Here is a 20,405-nt window from a genome sequence, read left to right on the forward strand (position 1 = left end):
ACCTCCTATAATAGTCCGAGAAGCTTTCATCCTTTTCCTGCCTTAAGCTCTCTAAGTCACGCAGGCCGAACTCATCACTGTCATCCGTTTTGAAATGCTTCAAAAAAGCGGTCTGCAGCTTGACCCAATTTCTCTGTGTTTCTAGATCCAAGCCATCATACCATCTCCTGTAACTCCTATGCAGCGTTTGAGGAAACGCCCGCAAGACGTCTTCCTCATTATATCGATTCATTTGGGAGACCCGGAGGAATTCAGACAGATGGGATCGCAGGTCATTGTCCCCTTCGAATATGGTATGCTTGAAAGTCTTGAATGAAGTGGAACTTGAAGGATGCAAGACGTATTCAGCCACGTGGAAATTAGTGACTGGGTCCTTTTCTTTTGCAACAAACATTTTCTCCACTTTATCTCTCAGCTTTGCATACTGCTTAACTAGATCATTCTCAACTGGGACAGCATTACCAGCGGAGGCCTGATTATCCGAAGTGGGTTCTAGAATTTCCCTTTCCTCCACCATAGGCTGATTGCTCGAAGCAGGAGGAACCTGGTTTTGTGACCTCTCTTGGGCCAAGGCAGCAGCTATTATCTCAGTGATTGTCCTTATCTGGGATGGAGAGAACCCAGTCTCATTCACAGTATTGTCAGCCATTTCTACCGAACCTGAATCAAAAATTGAATCCGACGAACGTGAACGATTCACAGGACTAACTGGAGTAGGCTCGGGGATTGGGGACACTCTGACCAAATGTCGACCAAGGCGTCGGTGCCAAGCTCTCGAAGCGATTTCCCGAGAAGGATCAATTCTGACTAATAGATAGAAATACCTGAGTTAAAGTAGGTCCTGCATGTATGCATGAGAAATAGCAGCACATAGTATGAGAAATGCAGTTCTAACGTGCTAATGACTGGTATGGAAATAAGATATCGATTTTAACTACTAGACCCAAAATTCGGTGTGAATAACATGGTAATAATTTATTTTGTATTCAAACATTTCTGGCATTATCTGTCATCGACCGTTCCTTTTAGATTTTACGGTCGACTATTTTCTCTCAAGTCCCTAACTTTTGCCTTGGAATGAAAGAATTTCCAAGCGGAACACTTTTTATTATCTCTTTTTTTTTGTATCCTTACTTTTTGCCTTGGAACAAATGGTCCCAAGCAGGATCTCATTTTGTTTTGTTACAAATTCTGTAATCTCTCACTTACTTTCAGATAATGCGAGAAATGTAAAAATACAATGGAATCGCAACCCCCTTATATCTCCCTTTTCTTTTGGGTATTAATTCACTATAAACAATTGCATTATATTATTCAAAATGAATTTGAGGTCCAGTCTCAAAATCAAGGTCAAATGTCCATACCGGAAATTAGCTCTTAAATGCATGGCTGAAAAGAAAAATATTACGTGGTGCATGAATGTCACAACATATGTACAGTTTATAACATACAGGGGAATGGGAGTTGGGAAATGCATGTCTTCCAACCTCATTTCTCCCACACACGGATTCCGTTGGTATAAGTTTTGACATCTGTTTCTTAGGATTTGGTCTAATCTCGACAACCAACAGGGGGTTTTGAGATTGAGGATATAAACTCTCGAAAATGAATGCGGCATAATAACAGCAAACAGAATCAGGTGTTCCTTAGGGGAAGTAACTAAGGTTTTTGACTACATGCATGGGCTTTAGTCCATTAGGCTTACAAAGTCTGGGTTCCGCAAACAGGATTCGGGCTTTTTATGGGCCTACTCCTTTTGACGCACCTTTAAAGTACTAGGCTTGCGGTTGGTAGTTTTGCTAATTCTCGGATGGATGTGCCTAAAACGCGAGGTTTAGGCTGGATCCACCGTCAAAGTTAACAAAAGTACCGAAGGGTAATATGGGTAGAAAGTGATGAGAAGAGAGAAATGCAGTATGAATGCAAGATCCTAGAAAGATAAAGGAAAGCAAATAAACACATACGGACGATTAAAGAATTTTCCATCGGCTTTCTATTCAATTTATATTTAGAAAATGTAGGCTTTAGAGTCAATTCCTAATTGCAACCGACTAGTTATTAAAAATAACCAGGGATTAGTGGATGCAGTATCCCCAGTGAAGTCGCCAATCTGTTTTCGTCGACCGCCCCCGAGCGACCCCAAAAACGCTCGTTTATAAAATATATTTGGAAATTAGTGATCTTTATTAAATGGTGACAAAACCTTTTAGGAATACGATGCCGATAAATCGGTCTTATAAAACATTTGAGTCGCCACCCATTATTTCGGCAATGGGACCGTTTCCAATTTTATTTTAAAAAGTGACTTCATTTTAAACCCAATTTTATTTAAGGTCAATTATTTTAAAAGACTGGTCAGGCGTACCAAGTACGATTCTGGATAAAGGAATTGGGTACGTCGGCCCGTTGGAAGCTAACGCCCGGAAAATCGGCCCCTTTTAACCTACAATTTCTAATTTATTTTAATTTAGAAAAGCCAATTTATTTATACAAACCCAACCCGAATAAATCGAACCGAGTTCCTATGTGGAAAATTATTTAATCGTCCCAAATAAATTCATTCATTGCATTCATAATCATTCAAACCACATCGACCATTCAACCCATAGCAATTAAGTTAAAATAATTAAAAGATCCGCTCTTGCCTTATGGTTAAAGGCGGGCCACAAACCGAACCTAAAATACATTCTACCCAACATAAATTCCAGAAACCCTAAAAACCTGAAATCATGCATGATAATAAATTAATGTGCTAGATCAAATTGCAATCTGCCCATTATTGGTTGTTTCTTGAATTATAAAAGAATTGAACATTTATTTGATTACACAAAATAAAAAATGAAATTATTCTGGAACCCTAAAACAGTCGCGTCACGCAGCTGTTCTATGGAAGAACAGTCGCGTGACGGAACTCATAGTTGCGTGACGCAGCTGTTCGTGACTTTGGCAAAACTTTTAGATTCATCAATCATTTATTTAAAATACGATATTAAATAAGAAGATATAAATGAAATAAAATTATAAGCACGAACAGTTCCGTCACGTAACTAGTCGGGGTAATGTCAACATATTTTGGACATGAACAGTTCTGTCATGCAGCTTGTAGCTGCGTGACGCAACTGCTCTGGTCTGTAACTACCTTTCAAACAATCCTTTTTACGTTTTCTTTTTATCAAAACTTGTTTTAATATAACTCAGAAACGTCCAATAATAGGCAGAGTGCCGTTTAATCAATATCAAGCTACCCAAATATCAACAAAATAGATATTAAGGAATTAATAACTAAGAAAATGCCAAGAAAAGTTTAGATAATTACCTAACCCTCAGATTGAGGATTGTAAAGAATCTGAACGTCTTAGGAGTAAGGTTTCAAGATCCCAGAAGTCTTTTTTGCCAAGTTTTAACAAAAATCTCTTTTTCTTTTCTTTTCTCTCTTCTTTTTGTGTGATTTTTTTGTTTTCAACCTAATTAATCTCTAAGGCTGTTTTTCTTCAAGATAACTCAAAGGAGTTCTTGTAGAAAACCTAGCCGCAGTTATTTTTTATGCTCTCTCAAAAAATTCCCCTCAAGTTTTTCTCAAAAAGTCCCTTTTAAAAGATAAAAACGCAGTATTTATATGGGTAGGGCAACAGAAAATAGCTGCGTCACGCAACTAACAGTTGCGTGACGGACCCGAGAGTTGCGTGACAGTTGCGTGACGGACCCGAGAGTTGCGTGACGCAGCTCACTTTTTGGACCGTTGCCACGTATCCAAACAGAAAGCAAAACCGTTATGTGGGTTTTTCAAGGTGACGTCATCTTGGTTGGAGTTGCGTGACGCAACTATTAGTGCCGTCAAGCACCTTATAGCTGCGTGACGCAGCCCTAGTGCAGATCAGACTTCCTTGAATTAGTTTAAATTGATTCTTGTTTAAAGACTTCCGGTTAACCATGATTCCTTATTTCGCATCCTCATATCCTCACGAGTTAGGTGGGGGCATCAAAACACACGTCAACACAGAGAGAAGAGAAGATCAAAGTAATTAAAGAAAGATTGAAAGTAGCTGTGGATAGGCAGAAATCCTATGTGGATTTAAAAAGGAGAGATATAGAATATAATGTGGGTGATAAAGTATTCCTTAAGGTTTCTCCATGGAAGCGGGTTATAAGATTTAGAAGAAAAGGAAGGTTGAGTCCTCATTTTATAGGACCTTATGAAGTACTTGAGAGAATTAGTCCATTGGCATATAGATTAGCTTTACCTCCAGAGCTAGATAAGATTCATAATTTTTTTTCATGTTTCTATGCTATGGAGGTATAAATCAGATCCATCTCATATATTGCCTTTGGCGTCAACTGACGTTAATCCTGACCTTACGTATGATGAAGAATCAATGGCTATCTTAGCTAGAGAAATGAAGCAACTCCGGCATAAAAAGTTTCCTTTGGTTAAGGTGTTATGGAGAAGTCACTCAAGGGGAGAAGCTACTTGGAAACAAGAGGAAGATATGAGGAGACAACACCCATAGCTTTTCAGAGACCCATTATAAGTAAATTTCGGGACAAAGTTGTGCTACCCTTAATTTGATAACTCTAGAAATTCTAATTATCGTGTTAATTAATATTATCTGGAAAGCTAGAATAATTAGGGTTACCTTAGTTTTAATATATAGAACTATTAATTGGAACTTATAATGCAAATTAAAGATAATTAATGTTATGAGAATCAAATTGGAAGAAAGTTAAATGAGCTTAAGCTTTTGACAATGAGAAGCTAGCATGTGAAGTTCCTTAAGCTAGCACTTTGATTTATCATTAGTGGATTGATTATTAAACACCTAAGAGATATGATTAAGGTTTAATTAAGACTAAACTAAAAAGTGATAAAAAACATTTAGGCACAATTGTATGAAAAGAAAAACAAAGGAAGGATTAAGGTGTTAAAAGGCAACTAAAGGATATGGAAGGAATTACCATGAAAGTCTTTGATTGCCACCTATTTATGATGAGTCATAAGGCACCTCTTGCTTATTTTTGCTCATCCATGGTCGAGCCCAATGAAAAGAGAGCGAGAAAACTCTTAAGAACAAGCTAAACGTGCATGAAAACTTAGGAATTTTCAAGTGATTCATAAGGAAAGGTTAGTTATTTTCTCTTCCACTTTCTTTTCCATGGTTTAATTTTTGATTTCCATGAACTATGGTATGAGGTGCTTGCTTATTTTTTGCTGACTTGGTGAGAATGAAGTGATTAAAAGTACTTTTAAGGTGATTTAAAGTGGTTGAGGATTGTTAAGCATGAATTTGATGTCAAGTTTGCATAATTAACCAACTTGGATAATTTCAGTCATTTGATTGATAATATATGGATTAGGTATTCTGGTATATGAAAAGTGATTATGTTATTTAAGTGTTAGAGGAGTTGTTATGCATGAATGTGGTGAAGGTAAGTTAAGCATGCCTAAGGAGGTAAAGTGTGCTTAAGTCTATTACAATTATGCATCCTGAAATTCAATCACTAAGATGGACTTGGTTAAATAAGTAAATGAAGTGAAAAAATTATGAAATTTTATAGAGAACTATTTTAGGATATTGGGAAGGCTGTGCTCAAAGGACTAGTGCAATGGGTGAAGAGAAAAGGAGTTATAGTTAAATGAATGCAGGTTGCTCAAAGGAAAATCTGACTGAAAATCAGGTTCTGTGTTTAGGTTATTTGGATATGTAAATTTGCTCCAAAATTCATGAAATTTTATATGGGAGTAGCCTAAAATGTGAGGAAGCCGCTGTAAAAATTTCAGGACAAATGGATTTAAGAAACTAGAGATAGAGCCAAAGGAAGACAAAGTACTCATATGATGGAAACTTTGTATTCCATTAGTTTGTAAAGAGTTTAGCATACTTTTAATATGTTATTAAGTCCCATTATTTTAATTGTTATTTTCATGTTTCTAGAATGAGATTAAGTATTAGAAATGAAGTAGTTCATGCCTAAAATAAGGACAAATGGTACTTGATCAAGCATAGAGAAATTAAAGGAAAAGCATGAATGCTACATTTCAATACTTGATTTGCATTCCTATGATAGTATGTGTGTGTTTATTAAGTAGTATGGAGTTAATATGAATATTAATTTCATGCTATAGTATCTGAGAGGAAGAAATTGGAAGATAAGTTACTAAGTAGAGGAGTAAGGATAGGAGAGTTTTCCAATTCAGGTTAGTGCAATACTTCTTTCTTGTTTTGTTAAAACAAAAATGTATTTCAGTTCACATTTCCATTTCATAAAATGATTTATGAATAAAAGCGAAATATTGGAATAAAGTTTTATGGATTTTGAAAGAAAGGAAGTATGACTTGATACCTTATGATTTTCAATGATTCTTAAAGTTAAATTGAAAATCTATTTATTTGAGACAAAGGAGAATTGAAACGACCCGAAAATTCAATTTCTTAGAATTTTCATTTAAAAACTAAAATTTTATTCCAACCAATGAAATTCAACGAAAAATATTTTATTATTGATAAACCAGACTTGTAAACCAGTTTGAATTTTTCAAGAACCAAGTGAAAAACCCATAAACCAAGCAAAAATTGAGTCAATCATTAAATCGAGCCAAACTGATTCGATTCCAATCGGGAAGCTCTAGAAAATAGCCTTTCTTTTTCTTTCTTTTCTCTTCTTCCTCTTCCTTCTTCTCCAGCGAGCCAGAGTCGTTCCTCCCTTCCCGTTTTTAGCCACTGCTCGACGAGAGTGAGGTGGTGATTGACTCCTCTAGAGCCGCTGGTCCCTTTTTCGGCTTCCTTCCATACTAGCAAAGCCTTTAGTGGCGTAAATCGAGACTGTCTTTATTGACAGTTCTCGTTCTTTGATCTCTGGTGATACCAGGCGACTCTGGCGACGTGAAGCTTCAAAGTGAGTCTCGAACGACTCAGCTTCTCCACGCGATCATTTTTCCTCAAATGATTCCAGCAATGGGGCATGGAGGACAAAACCACAGGAGCGGCGGCGAGAGGGTGACTGTCGAGCCTATTGCGGCTAGTTAAGGGACTAATCTTGCGCAACGAACTCCAAAAATAGACTCCTAAGAGAAAACCGAGCCAGACGGTGTGACGAGCGCTCGATTTCGAGCAGCCACGATTTTTCGGCCACCCTAGACAACGGCGGACGGCGGCAGACTAGCGATCGGCCGGCGAGAATCCGAGAGGTAGAATTGTCTCCTCGATGTAGCGAACGCAAAAGTCTAGTCGAATTTTGCGAATATAGGTTAATGCTTATTCTAAGCTTAAATTTTGAAATTTGCCCGGTTTGGAAAGATTACGGTTTTGATTAATTAACTGTGAACTAAATTTAATTCTTGGGTTTATATGTTTGGAGAATCAGTAAATTGAGCATAATTGTTTAACCTAAAATGAGGTAGGTAATTTTGATTTGGATCTGAAAATAATTATGACTATTCGAATGGGAAATGAATTAATATGTACATTGTATATGAGTTAGCTTGAGAAGAACCTATTTCTTTTGGCGGGCAACAACTATTTCAAATCATTGACGTCATTTAGATAAACTAATCATAGGAGCGGGTATATGTTTAATGGTAAGTTGAGTTACTTAGTAGGTGTATATATTAAAATTTAATTTCAATTAGCATTGGTTCTTGTTGGCTAGTATAGAATTTCAACAAATGCATAAATTAATGTGGTTTATACCTGAAGTAAGGATGATGAAGAAAAGGCTTAATAGGGAGTTTTATAATGATTAGAAATTAAGTAACTATCAAATGAGAGTAGTTGAATTTAACTTATCGAAACGAGTTTTGTTATTTATTTATTTGGTAATTAGTTACAGAACAATTAATGATATCATTGGAACGTGCTCGGAGGTTAATATAATTGTTAATTAATTAGTTTAGAATTTAGAATTATTAAGTACATATATGTGTGTATGATGGTTAATAAATATTGTCTAAGGCGGATGTGACGATTTGATTGATTGCCCGACGGATGGGCTGTGTGAATTGAGTAAATGTTTAGATGAATAAATAATGGTTATGGCGGACGAGATTAGTTATTGTGAATTGCCCAATGGATAGGCTTTGAGTATTTATTGTTGAGTTGTAGTTTTAAGCAGGTGGTCTAATCCAAATTTTAGGGGAAGTTCTGCCGAAGTTTCGACAGAATCTAGATTAGATTACTTGTAAATAGGTTGTAGGATTTATTTAGGATAATCCTTTATTATTTAGTTACTTTATTATTTATTTATTTTTTAATTTAATTAATTAATTATTTATTTATTTATTTTTGAGTACCACCTGTTATACTAAAGGTTAATTTTGAGTACCACCGTTTATTTTTTTAATTAACTTTTTTTATGATTAAAGGTTACCTATACTAATCTTATCGTGCAGGCTAAAACTGTTGGCGGCACAACATCCACAAGAACTTGGCGCCAGTTAATATCCACAGGTGCATATATGCATGTACTAAAAAATATGTAAGCAGGATCGCAGGAGAGCTGTTAAACCCTAATCATGGCCATTTACGGAAATAAAATCTATAGCCATGAAACATATTTATTGGTTGAAAACGATAAATATGCTAACTATTGGTTTAAATGGCTTAAAATAGTCTCAACCCTCACATTTACAACCGTGAACATTTTTCTATGCGTTTTTTATCATCAAAAGATCAAATAATGTCAACTAAATTACTTGATCAATTGGTCTGAAGGGGAATTCTCTGCAATAAAATGTTCTGGCTTTCCATCTAATCCCTCATCCAATTCGTGACATTACTTTTTGCACAAATAAAGAACTCAAATATAGATATATACAATATTCAAAATCAGTCACCGTTACATACCATTAAATAATAAAATGTAATAAAGTCATAAATCATATAACAAAAAATTAAAAGGCTCTCGATCTCAACATATATACTTATCAAAACTGAGAAAAGATATAACATTACCTCGATTGAGGTAGGGGTGATGGCGATATATTTAGACTGAAGTTGTTTTTGTCACTTCTCATATTCAAAATCTGAAAAACACATAAATAAATAAATAAATAAAAGAAGAACTGAAACTTAATTCCTTTTCAAAATCTGAAACACATATAAATAAATAAAGAAATTTACAAAATTTGTAGAACAAAAGTTTCAAACTTAATTCTTATTTCAGGAAAAGAAAAAGTCTAATGATAAATAAAGAGATAGAAAAGGAGACAAATAAAATTTATTCATTTAAGTTATCAATTAGTTAGGATTTAAACTATTGTTTAGTTAGAGATTAAATGTAATCTTATTTAATTTTATTCATTTAAATTATCAATTAGTTAGGATTTAAATTATTGATTGGTTAGAGATTAAACGCAATCTTTTTTAAAATAATAATTATCTCTAAATAATTATCAAAATAAACACTTAAAAAGTTATTAAAAATAAGAAAATATGTAAACAAGATTAAAGGAAATTCTAAAAGGGGAGAGTGCTATATTATCTTTATGAAGATTTTTTTTTCTTCAGGATTATATATATATATATATATATATATATATATATATATATATATATATTGTGTGTGAAATCTAAATTTTTGAATATTGAGCCTAAGTTCAAAAAGTGCAATTTAAACCTTATTTATTACATTTTCATGATAATTTAAAGAAAATCTCATTTTCTTGTCAAATTAAAATTAGTAGTAAAACCTAACAGAGAATAAATTATTATTTTTATCATTTTTTTTTGTCAAATTAATAGTAGTCAAACCTAACCCAAATAAATTAGTTATCCAAATTCTTGATTGATAAACAATAAAATTAAGATGCTAAAAAAATTAAGAAAAAGGAAAGAAATATTGAAATTACAATGAAATTAATAAGGGCCTTTTAGCTTGAGTTTCTTAAATTATGATTTCGTTCATTTCTATGATTTTGTCCACTAGAAAAGGACCTCTTTTGTTAATGAAATCATAACTTATGAATGCTCATAGTTATTTTAAAAACGTAACTTCTGCTAATTTATTTTCAAACCTTTTTTATACGTGTTTATTTCCGTTTTTGACAGAAAGAAAATATTTTGGATGCAGCGACAAAAATATCAATAACACAATTTAGAGACCATAGTTTTTTTTTAAAAAAAGAAACCTCACAGTTAATTTTTGAATATAGCCCCCACAAATTATTTTTACTATATTTTTAAAATATTGTTCACTTTAAGAAAATTCAGACATTATCCTCTTAATTTACGTCCTGTCTTTTTTAACCCCGTCGTTCTTACCATGATTAGGACAACTTTATGTTTGATAGTATTAATTCAACATTCACCAGATCCACATTTGCATTAAACTTCTGACAAATACTTGAAGATACTTATAGAAGCGTACTCTTCATTCAAATAATATGCATGCCATTAAAAGATAAGTTTGGCATTCTCTCAATTGACCACGTTTTCATAAATTATGTATCTTCCTTTTTAAATGCATGAATAAGAGATGCTTTAGACCTGGATTAGCGGTCATTTAGATACTCTAAAACATTTTTCCAGTACCATCTTTCCTCGAAACAGATTCATCAACATGCATCCGCGTACAATGTTCTACCAATGAAGACATCTGGTCGACCTTGTCATATAATCCAAGGATCCCACCGGTGTGTATAAAGAGAATCCTTCTGCCCTCCCACTTTTTTGGATTCTCTGCCATGTCTTTCATCATTCCATAAGCAGCTTTCCCACTACAAGAATCACACCATTGAACTGTCAACTCGAGGATTTTCAAATTTTAAGATCAAGAAATTGAACGTCTGGTTGATATTTTGATTCTAAGTTGACTCCTACTTCCAGCTCTTCAGATTTTAACCATGCTTGTTGTCCAGAGTAAATTTGACAACATCAGCCCTTTAACTATGGAAGTCACTGTTCTAGTTGCCTTCAAGCTAGTTTTATAAAGTGTGGAGAAGACCAACCATAGTAGGGTAGATAATTGCGCACTATCAGATACTGAATTAGTTGGGTACAAAATTGTGCTAACTGTCACATACTGAATTTAAAAGAATGCCATGCACAAGAACAGGGGAATTGCAACAGAATGTGCTACTCTACCTGTAAACTGGATCTAGAACAACACCCGTAGCTGTAGCAACTTCTTGGACAAACTTGAGCTCATCAGACGTGTTCATTGCATATCCTAGACTTTTGGCCTGTAGGAGGAAAGAAAATCAGGGATAAGAATATGATTACTTCATCTTTGACGCTCAACAATCAATTGCAGACACAGTTCATGGAATATACTAAATACAAACTATTATGCATGCAATTGCCTTATTGGACATTGCAGTTCAAGAAACTTCCAAAACAACATTAAATTTAACAAAGTGAAATAAGAATTAAATTGACCACTCTAAACATATTTGAGGAGAAACTAGGACCCTGTTCATTTCAGAGAGAAAGAGTCAGTTTTCCATTAAATTTTTCTAAGAAAACAGTTGTCATGGAAAACATGTTCAATTCCCAATTTCTTATTTTTATAAAGGAATTTTCCATTTTTGGAGATGAGGTTTTATTATCCACTTATTCCCATTTTCTTTTCCATTTTTTTTCCAAATTTATGCAAATAACACTGTTGCTTAATTATCACTTGTTCGCGAACAATACATTTACAAACAGGGAAGAGACTAAATAATCCAATATACCAAGCACAATCAGATTAATCTCGACAAAAAGCGAGAGAATTGGCAGCCACCAGCACAAACTCTCTAAGAACAGGGTGCCATCTCTGATTCTGACCAACCCATGATTAATTTATTAGCCTCTTAGAAGATCAGAAACATACTTTTGTTGAGAGATAAACATCCCTTGTTTTGAGTGAGCTACGTCATTTCCTAGAAAATACTTCTATCTCAAACTCCTTAATCAAACACTTATTTGCAGCCTGCTTTCGCTTTCATCACTTCCTGTTATAATTATTTATCCACATAGGCAGCGACTCCCCCTTTTTGTGAGTGTTCAATAAACAATGTATGGTCCATGTTACAATGGTGGATCCAGGCCCAAGGCCCTACAAAGTTTATTCTAGAAGAAGTAAAAAGGCTGGGGTCAATGATGTAATTACTGGTACAGGGATTGGAGACCAAGGCACCCTGCCACCTCAGCGAAGTTAGTTATGGGAGTCTATATAGGGAAGGCACGAGGATGGGAAGAGTGTCTTTGGAATCATTCAGTTTTTGGCAGATTATTTTCTGCAACGGGCTTGTTCCTGGGGGTTGCTTGCAACCATTTGTCTTTTATTCTTCCTTCTCATTAATTTGCCCATCTTGTTCCCTGGTTCAAGATTTTCAGAATTGATATTGTAAACAGTTACCTTCATTAACAGAATTTCCAGCCTTCTGTCCCAAATCTCAGTTTTCTGTTCCTATTAAGCTTACTGTATTATATTTTTTTTCTTGCTGCATCTTCACTAACAAATTGGTCCGACCTGCCATTGGATTCGAAATTTTGTTCTGCTCATGCCCAAAACACGAATGGAGCAGCAACTGCAACAGTTAGAGAAGACTATAGCAACCATCGAGGAATCCTTTACCTCTCTCAAACTTGATAATACCCGTCAATTTTCGGCATTCCAACAAATTTTCGATGCGATCAAACAAATCCTTCTTAAAGGTAAAACCCAAACTGATGAAACACCCCCATCAACTTCTTCATCCCATCACACCACTTCACTCACTTTCCCAAACACCACCAACGCAACACCTTTCCAAGTTAAAAAGCTGGATATGCCTACCTTCACCGGAATTGACCTGATTGGCTGGGTGGCTAGAGCTGAACAATACTTTGAATTGCATAATATCCCACCAGCTACACAACTTTCCTTTGCTCTGATATGTATGGAGGGCGCACCACTTCATTGGCTCTGGTGGTTACGCCACCGTTACCCACAAATGGGCTGGTCCCAACTAAAAACAGAACTCATGCAGCAATATGCCGGCGATTGCGCCATTATTCCATATGAACACTTGGCAGCTGTTAAACAAACCGGGTCTGTTTCTGAATTTGTTGATGATTTTATTTCACAGACAGCTCAGACTCCAGAACTTTCAGATCAACAGTTGCTTGGTTATTTCTTGAATGGCCTCAAGGAATCTATTAGAGTTCACATGAGATCACCTGATATTGCAAGTCTCTATCAAGCCATGAGAGTTGCTCATGAAATAGAGCGTGAACCTGCTCCGGCTTCGCAACCTGTATCCCCATCTCCTCGCAGCTCTTTTCGATCCAACTCCGGCGATTTTATCTCTACGCCGCCTTTTGGACTTGGCCCAAAATACATCAACCCAACCCCCATTCACTCCCAAGCCCTTACCTATAACTTGACCCGCTCTGAAACCCATACACACAATCCGAATCGCACATCAGATCAAACACCTCGCTCTCTTCCCTCCCAGCACCGCCACCCAAAGCTCCCAACCCAACCACTAGATATGGCATTCGCCACTACTCCCACGATGATAAGAGCTGCGAGCTAAGGGGCTCTGTTTCAAGTGTAAACACCCTTTCTCCCCATTACATGAGTGTCCCAATAAATCATTGTGAGCCTTGATTGGAGGTGACGATGAGATCGTCTCGGAGGATGGTCAGTTACAAGAGCTGGACCCTGAACTTTCCAATTTAACACGTATGGAGTTCGATGCAGCTCATTTTTCCCAATTGGATCTTCCTTTTTATTCCGTTGGGGGTATTTCTCAGCCTCGTACTATGAAGTTACAAGGCATTTTGGCTCTTCAGTGTTATTGTCATGCTTGATAGCGGTGCTAGCCAAACTTCATCTCGGACCAGCTGGTCCAACTACAAATCAGCCCCACTTCGCCCTTCTTTGTGCGATTAGGCGATGCACATCAATTGAAATCCTCGGGTGTTTGCCACTAGTTACAGCAAACGCTGGGATCCATTAAAATTACTGGCCACTTCTATGTATTTCCCTTGAGTGGCGTGGATGTTATTCTGGGTGTAGCATGGCTCGAAACGCTAGGCGATGTGTAGGTTGTTGAAATCTTTGTAATTAAAGTCAATATTGTCTTTCGTAGTTTAGGTTTATTGTCTTTCCTAATTTAGGTTTATTCCTATTTAGATTTCTTCCTATATTGGAACAATCTTGTGTATATATATAGTGGTGTAGAGATTGAAAATATAACACACAATAAAAGAAATACGAAATATTCTTTCAACATGGTATCAGAGCCGTCGCCATGAATTTTTTTCGGCAACAGTTTCGGCTTCTGAGTGGATTGACATACACCCAATACCGCCGGGAGTAGGAGTTGATCGTCACCGCCTGGCTCAAAACGAAGCGCAACCGCCGATCATCCCTCCGTCCAAACCGCGTCACCGTCCGATCACGCGCGTGTGCACACACGCCTCCAGAAGATTCTGGCCGTTCTTCACGCGCCGGCGCGTGCGGCTATTTCCGGCGAGCTCCGCCAACGTTTCTTGTTCCGGCGGCCTCGATTTGTTGTGGCGTTCTTCCCTTGCTGGTTCTTCAGCACCAGTTTTGCTTTTTTGCAATTTTTTCTTTTTTTTTAGTTTATTTCTGTCGCTGCTAGTTCTTCGCCACTGTCGCTTAAATTTTTTTTCTGACAATATGGGTGACGGAAAAAAGGTAGATATGGATTTTCAGTCAGAGAGCCCCTCTCTTCAGATTAGTCCGGTGAAGTTAGATGGAACGAACTACCTGGCTTGGTCTCGATCTTGCTTATTATTCATTGAAGTAAGAGGTTTGCAGGGATACCTTGATGGTGGCGCAACTAAACCAGTTTCGACAGATCCAGGCTTTAACAAATGGAAATTCGAGAATTCTCTTATTATGTCTTGGTTAATAAATTCCATGCAGCCAACTATTTCCCGAGGCTATTTGCTTCTTGATACAGCTAAAAGAAGATATGGGATGCAGCTTCACAGACGTATTCGCAAACTGGAAACTATGCTTAGAGGTATGAATTGCGACAAAAAGTTCATGAAACCAAACAGGGAGATCTGACTATCGCTCAGTATTTTGCTGAACTTAGTGGGTTATGGCAAGAACTGGATTATTACCAAGACTTTCAAGCCAAATGTACTGATGATGCGACTCAAGTTCAGAAGTTGATTGAAGTAGAACATGTGTATGATTTTCTGGCTGGCCTAAACAACGAATATGATCAAATTCGAGTCCAAGTTCTTGGACGAGATCCTTTTCCATCCTTGCGACAAGCATATTCTTTTGTACAGCAAGAGGAGACTCGGAGGAATGCAATGGTTCACAGATCTACAATTGATAAAGTAGGGTTGATTGCTAATTCTGCAAGAGAACATATACAGGCTGCCAAGAACGGTTCTTCAGACAGAGATCAATTATTTTGTGACTATTGTGGTAAGAACAGGCACACTAAGGAGTTCTGCTAGAAATTACATGGACGCCCAACTAAAGGGCGTGGAGGAAAGCGGGTCAGTTCTTCTAGACTGCAGGCACACATATCTGATGGTGGAGCTTTATGTGAGGAAACATCTACTACTGGTAGCTTTTCTGATAAAGAAATTCAGTCCCTGAAACGATTGTTGTCACAGCTTGATTCTTCCTCAACTCAGACTGTAGCTTCTAATTTTGTTAATTCAGGTAATGCTTTTCTTACCTTTCTTGCAAAAATTGCAAAACCCTCTTGGGTTATAGATTCAGGAGCAAATAAACATACAACAGGCTCTATAAAACATTTCCTCACATATTCTAAGTATTAAGGCACAGAAAAAATTCGCATTGCGGATGGTTCCTTAGTACCCATTGCTGGCACAGGTTCTGTTAACTGTACTTCCAATATTAAACTCTCCTCTGTTCTTCATGTCCCTAGATTCCCTATTAATCTGTTATCTGTTAGCTTAATCACAAAAGCGCTTACTTGCAAAGTAACCTTTTACCCTACTCATTGTATATTTCAGGAACTGAACACGGGGAGAACGATTGGCAGTGGTAGCTTGCGCGATGGACTGTATCTGTTGGATGACGTTTGTCGTTTTTCAAATTCGGGTACCGGTCAAGCTTTGTTAGGAACTTCTAGAAATCCTTCCCATGAAGTTATTCAATGGCATAGGAAATTAGGACATCCCTCTTTTTCTGTTTTAGGACGTTTATTTCCCACTTTATTTGCTAAGTGTGATTTCGATTCATTAGTATGTGATGCTTGTGAACTTGCCAAACGCACCAGGCATTCTTATTCTCAAATTAATAATAAAATCTTGATTCCTTTTGCTACTATTCATTCTGATGTATGGGGTCCTACTAAAACTGTCTCTCTTTCTGGTTATAGGTGGTTTGTGACCTTTATTGATTGTTGTACTAGATTAACTTGGGTTTATTTGATGAAAACAAAAAATGAAGTTTTTTCGTGTTTTCAGAACTTCCATAGAATGATTTGTACTCAGTTTGATGCGCATGTTAAAATCCTAAGAACTGATAATGGTACTGAATACATGAATGCAGTTTTTCGTACCTATTTAGATTCTAATAGTATTATACACCAAACTAGTTGTGTCAATACTAGTGCTCAAAATGGAGTCGCGGAAAGGAAAAATATGCATTTACTGGAAGTAGCTAGGTCTCTTATGTTCACTATGAATCTTCCCAAACCATATTGGGGGGATGCTATTTTGACTGCTGCTTACCTTATCAATCGTATGCCTCTTCGTACTTTAAATTTTAAAACTCCATTAGAGGTTCTTCAAGGAAAAAACTCTTATATTGTACCTCCTAAAGTCTTTGGTTGTGTTTGTTTTGTTCATCAGAATGGTCTAAGCAAATTAGATCCTAGAGCCTTGAAGTGTGTGTTTGTTGGTTACTCTGCTACTCAAAAAAGATACAGGTGTTATCATCCTCTTTCTAGAAAATATTTTGCGAGTATGGATACCTTTCGGGAATTTGAGTATTATTTTCCTTCCCAATCACCTCTTCAGGGGGAGAAATATCAGATGGAACAGGTGATGAATAACGTTCCTTTCCAGAGGAAGTTTCCTGTAGACATAGATAGTAGGAGAGAACAACCCAAACCTCTAGAAAGATTGGATAGACCTGATTTGAAAACCTACACATGACGGACTAATACAGATACAACCATGGAGCATGAGACCTCTGATCAACCGTCTTCTCCAATTTCAGGCTCTGAAAATACAGCCGAACAAGAACTTGGTGAGTCTTCTTTAATTCCTGATGATTCTGATCCTAATCTTGATTCCAGCCCTTCTGACAATGACCTTGATATTCCTATTGCTCTTAGAAAAGGAGTTAGAACATGCACTAAACATCCCATCTCCCATTTCATCTCCTATAATGTTCTGTCCCCTTCCTATAGAGCCTTTGTTTTGTTTGTTTCTTCTATTTCTATACCGCAGGATTGGCAAGAGGCATTACAGGACTCAAAATGGAAGGCTGCAATGGTTGAGGAGATGAGAGCTTTGGCAAAAAACGAGATATGGGATCTTGTAACTTCTCCATCAGGAAAGAAGCCAGTTGGATGTAAATGGGTGTTCATAATTAAACAAAGGCAGATGGTTCCATTGAGAGGTACACGGCCAGATTGGTAGCCAGAGGGTTCAGTCAGACCTATGGAGTTGATTACCAGGAAACTTTTGCCCCTGTAGCCAAAATGAATACAATTAGAATTTTGTTGTCTTGTGCAGCCAATCTTGACTGGGAATTACATCAGTTTGATGTTAAAAACGCTTTTCTACATGGTGATTTGAAAGAAGAGGTGTATATGGAGATTCCTCCTGGATTTGATGATGACAAGACCAGAGGAAAAGTTTGCAAGCTGAAGAAGTCATTATATGGGCTGAAGCAATCACCAAGGGCATGGTTTGAAAGGTTTAGTAAAGCTATGCTTTCTTTGGCAAAAAACGAGATATGGGATCTTGTAACTCCTCCATCAGGAAAGAAGCCAGTTGGATGTAAATGGGTGTTCATAATTAAACTAAGGCAGATGGTTCCATTGAGAGGTACACGACCAGATTGGTAGCCAGAGGGTTCAGTCAGACCTATGGAGTTGATTACCAGGAAACTTTTGCCCCTGTAGCCAAAATGAATACAATTAGAATTTTGTTGTCTTGTGCAGCCAATCTTGACTGGGAATTACATCAGTTTGATGTTAAAAACGCTTTTCTACATGGTGATTTGAAAGAAGAGGTGTATATGGAGATTCCTCCTGGATTTGATGATGACAAGACCAGAGGAAAAGTTTGCAAGCTGAAGAAGTCATTATATGGGCTGAAGCAATCACCAAGGGCATGGTTTGAAAGGTTTAGTAAAGCTATGCTTTCTTTTGGGTACATGCAGAGTGATGCTGATCATACTTTGTTCATTAAACATCATAAAGGTAAGATCAAATTGCTTATTGTTTATGTTGATGATATAGTGATGACTGGAAATAATGAAGAAGAGATGACTCACTTGAGAAATTTGTTAGCTAGGGAGTTTGAGATTAAGGATTTGGGAAAGTTGAGATATTTCCTTGGGATAGAAGTTGCTAGATCAGAAAAAGGGATTTTTATTTCTCAAAGAAAGTACATCCTTGATCTCCTTAAAGAAACTGGTATGTTGGGATGTAAACCCGCAGAATCACCTATTGAAGCCAATCATAAGCTTCAAGCTGGAGTGGGAAGTTCAGTTGATGTTGGCAGGTATCAGAGATTGGTCGGGAGGTTGATTTACCTTGCCCATACTAGACCAGATATTGCCTATGCTGTAACTTTAGTGAGTCGGTACATGCATGACCCTTGGGAGTCTCACTTAGAAGCTGTGCATCGGATTCTAAGATATTTAAAATCAGCTCCTGGTAGAGGACTTTTATTTTCTAAACATAGCCATTTGACAATAACAGGCTATACAGATGCGGATTGGGCTGGTTCTCTTGATGATAGGAGATCAACCTCAGGATATTGTGTTTTTGTTGGAGGAAACCTTGTCACATGGAGAAGCAAGAAGCAGGCAGTTGGCAGTTGTTGCAAGGTCCAGTGCAGAAGCAGAACATAGAGCTATGGCACAAGCAATATATGAACTCCTATGGTTGCGCAGATTAATGGAAGAGTTAAAGTTGGTTGAAACAACAAATATATCTTTGTTTTGTGATAGTAAAGCAGCCATCAGTATTATGAATAATCCAGTCCAGCATGATCGAACTAAGCACATAGAGATTGATCGTCACTTTATAAAAGAAAAGATAGTTGAAGGCCTTATAAATGTCTCCTATATAGCTTCAAAAGAGCAACTAGCCGATGTTTTCACAAAGGGTTTGAATAGCAAACTGTTTCATCCTTTAGTTTGCAAGTTGGGCATGAGTAATATCTATGCACCAACTTGAGGGGGAGTGTTGAAATCTTTGTAATTAAAGTCAATAGTCTTTCGTAGTTTAGGTTTATTGTTTTTCCTAATTTAGGTTTATTCCTATTTAAATTTCTTCCTATATTGGAACAATCTTGTGTATATATATAGTGGTGTAGAGATTGAAAATATAACACACAATAAAAGAAATACGAAATATTCTTTCAACATAGGTCAATTGGCACAAAATGACCATGCAGTTTACTCATCAGGCTCAGTTGATTACACTCACTGGTGATCCAACACTGTCCAAATCGATAGCCTCTTACAAGTCTATTACCAAGGCTACGAATGTGGAGCTCTCGGTTCTAGCATCGGCAGTTCCCATCGATGACAACTCTGAGAATTCCCATCCTCTTTCCCCTACTCAGACTCAAAAATGCACCAGCTCCGCAGTAAATTTCACACGGTCTTTGATAATGTCAATGAGCTCCTCCCCCATCGCCCACAGGATCACATGATCATTTCGCAGCCTGGTCATGGTCCCATTTCAGTTAACAGGATCACAGGATCATTTTACAGGTATGGTCATCTTCAAAAGGATGAGATTGAGAAAATGGTGCAGGACATGCTTTCAGCTGGAATCATCAAGCCTAGTGCTAGTCCGTTTTCAAGCCCAGTACTCCTTGTTAAGAAAAAGGACGGCAGCTGGAGGTTTTGTGTTGATTATCGCCAGCTTAATAGAGCTACAATCTCTCATAAATACCCCACTCCAGTCATAGAGGAGCTCTTAGATGAGTTGCAAGGAGCTCAGTTTTTCTCTAAGCTGGATCTTAAGCACGGCTTTTTCCAAATTTGATCTCTCCCCCTGATACTCACAAGACTGCGTTTCCGACACATTTTGGGCAATATGAATTCCTTGTCATGCCATTTAGCTTGACAAACGCTCCGGCAACATTTCAAGCTGTTATGAACAATATTTTGGTCTACAACAACGCCCTAGAAAGTATATTCTAGAATAAGTAAAAATGCTGGGGTCAATTACGTAATTACTGCTACAGGGATTAGAGACCAAGGCACCCTGCCTCCTCAGCGAAGTT

At 37.1% G+C, this 20,405-nt stretch overlaps 1 protein-coding gene across 1 annotated transcript in view; it reads right to left on the minus strand.

Annotated features, from left to right (window-relative positions):
• Nucleotides 1–10,503: 10,503 nt before the first annotated feature.
• LOC149494254 (bifunctional D-cysteine desulfhydrase/1-aminocyclopropane-1-carboxylate deaminase, mitochondrial-like) overlaps nt 10,504–20,405 on the minus strand; it is a gene marked incomplete in the record, with an annotated part of 38,792 nt that continues 28,890 nt past the window's right edge. Inside the window, 2 exon segments of the mRNA XM_089725433.1 lie at nt 10,504–10,708; nt 11,076–11,173. Of these exon segments, the coding sequence (XP_089581559.1) occupies nt 10,504–10,708; nt 11,076–11,173 (303 nt within the window).

The sequence above is a fragment of the Jatropha curcas genome, chromosome 8, assembly GCF_041381405.1.
Source record: "Jatropha curcas cultivar XTBG-Jc1 chromosome 8, XTBG_Jcur_1.0, whole genome shotgun sequence".
NCBI classification, from domain to species: domain Eukaryota; kingdom Viridiplantae; phylum Streptophyta; class Magnoliopsida; order Malpighiales; family Euphorbiaceae; genus Jatropha; species Jatropha curcas.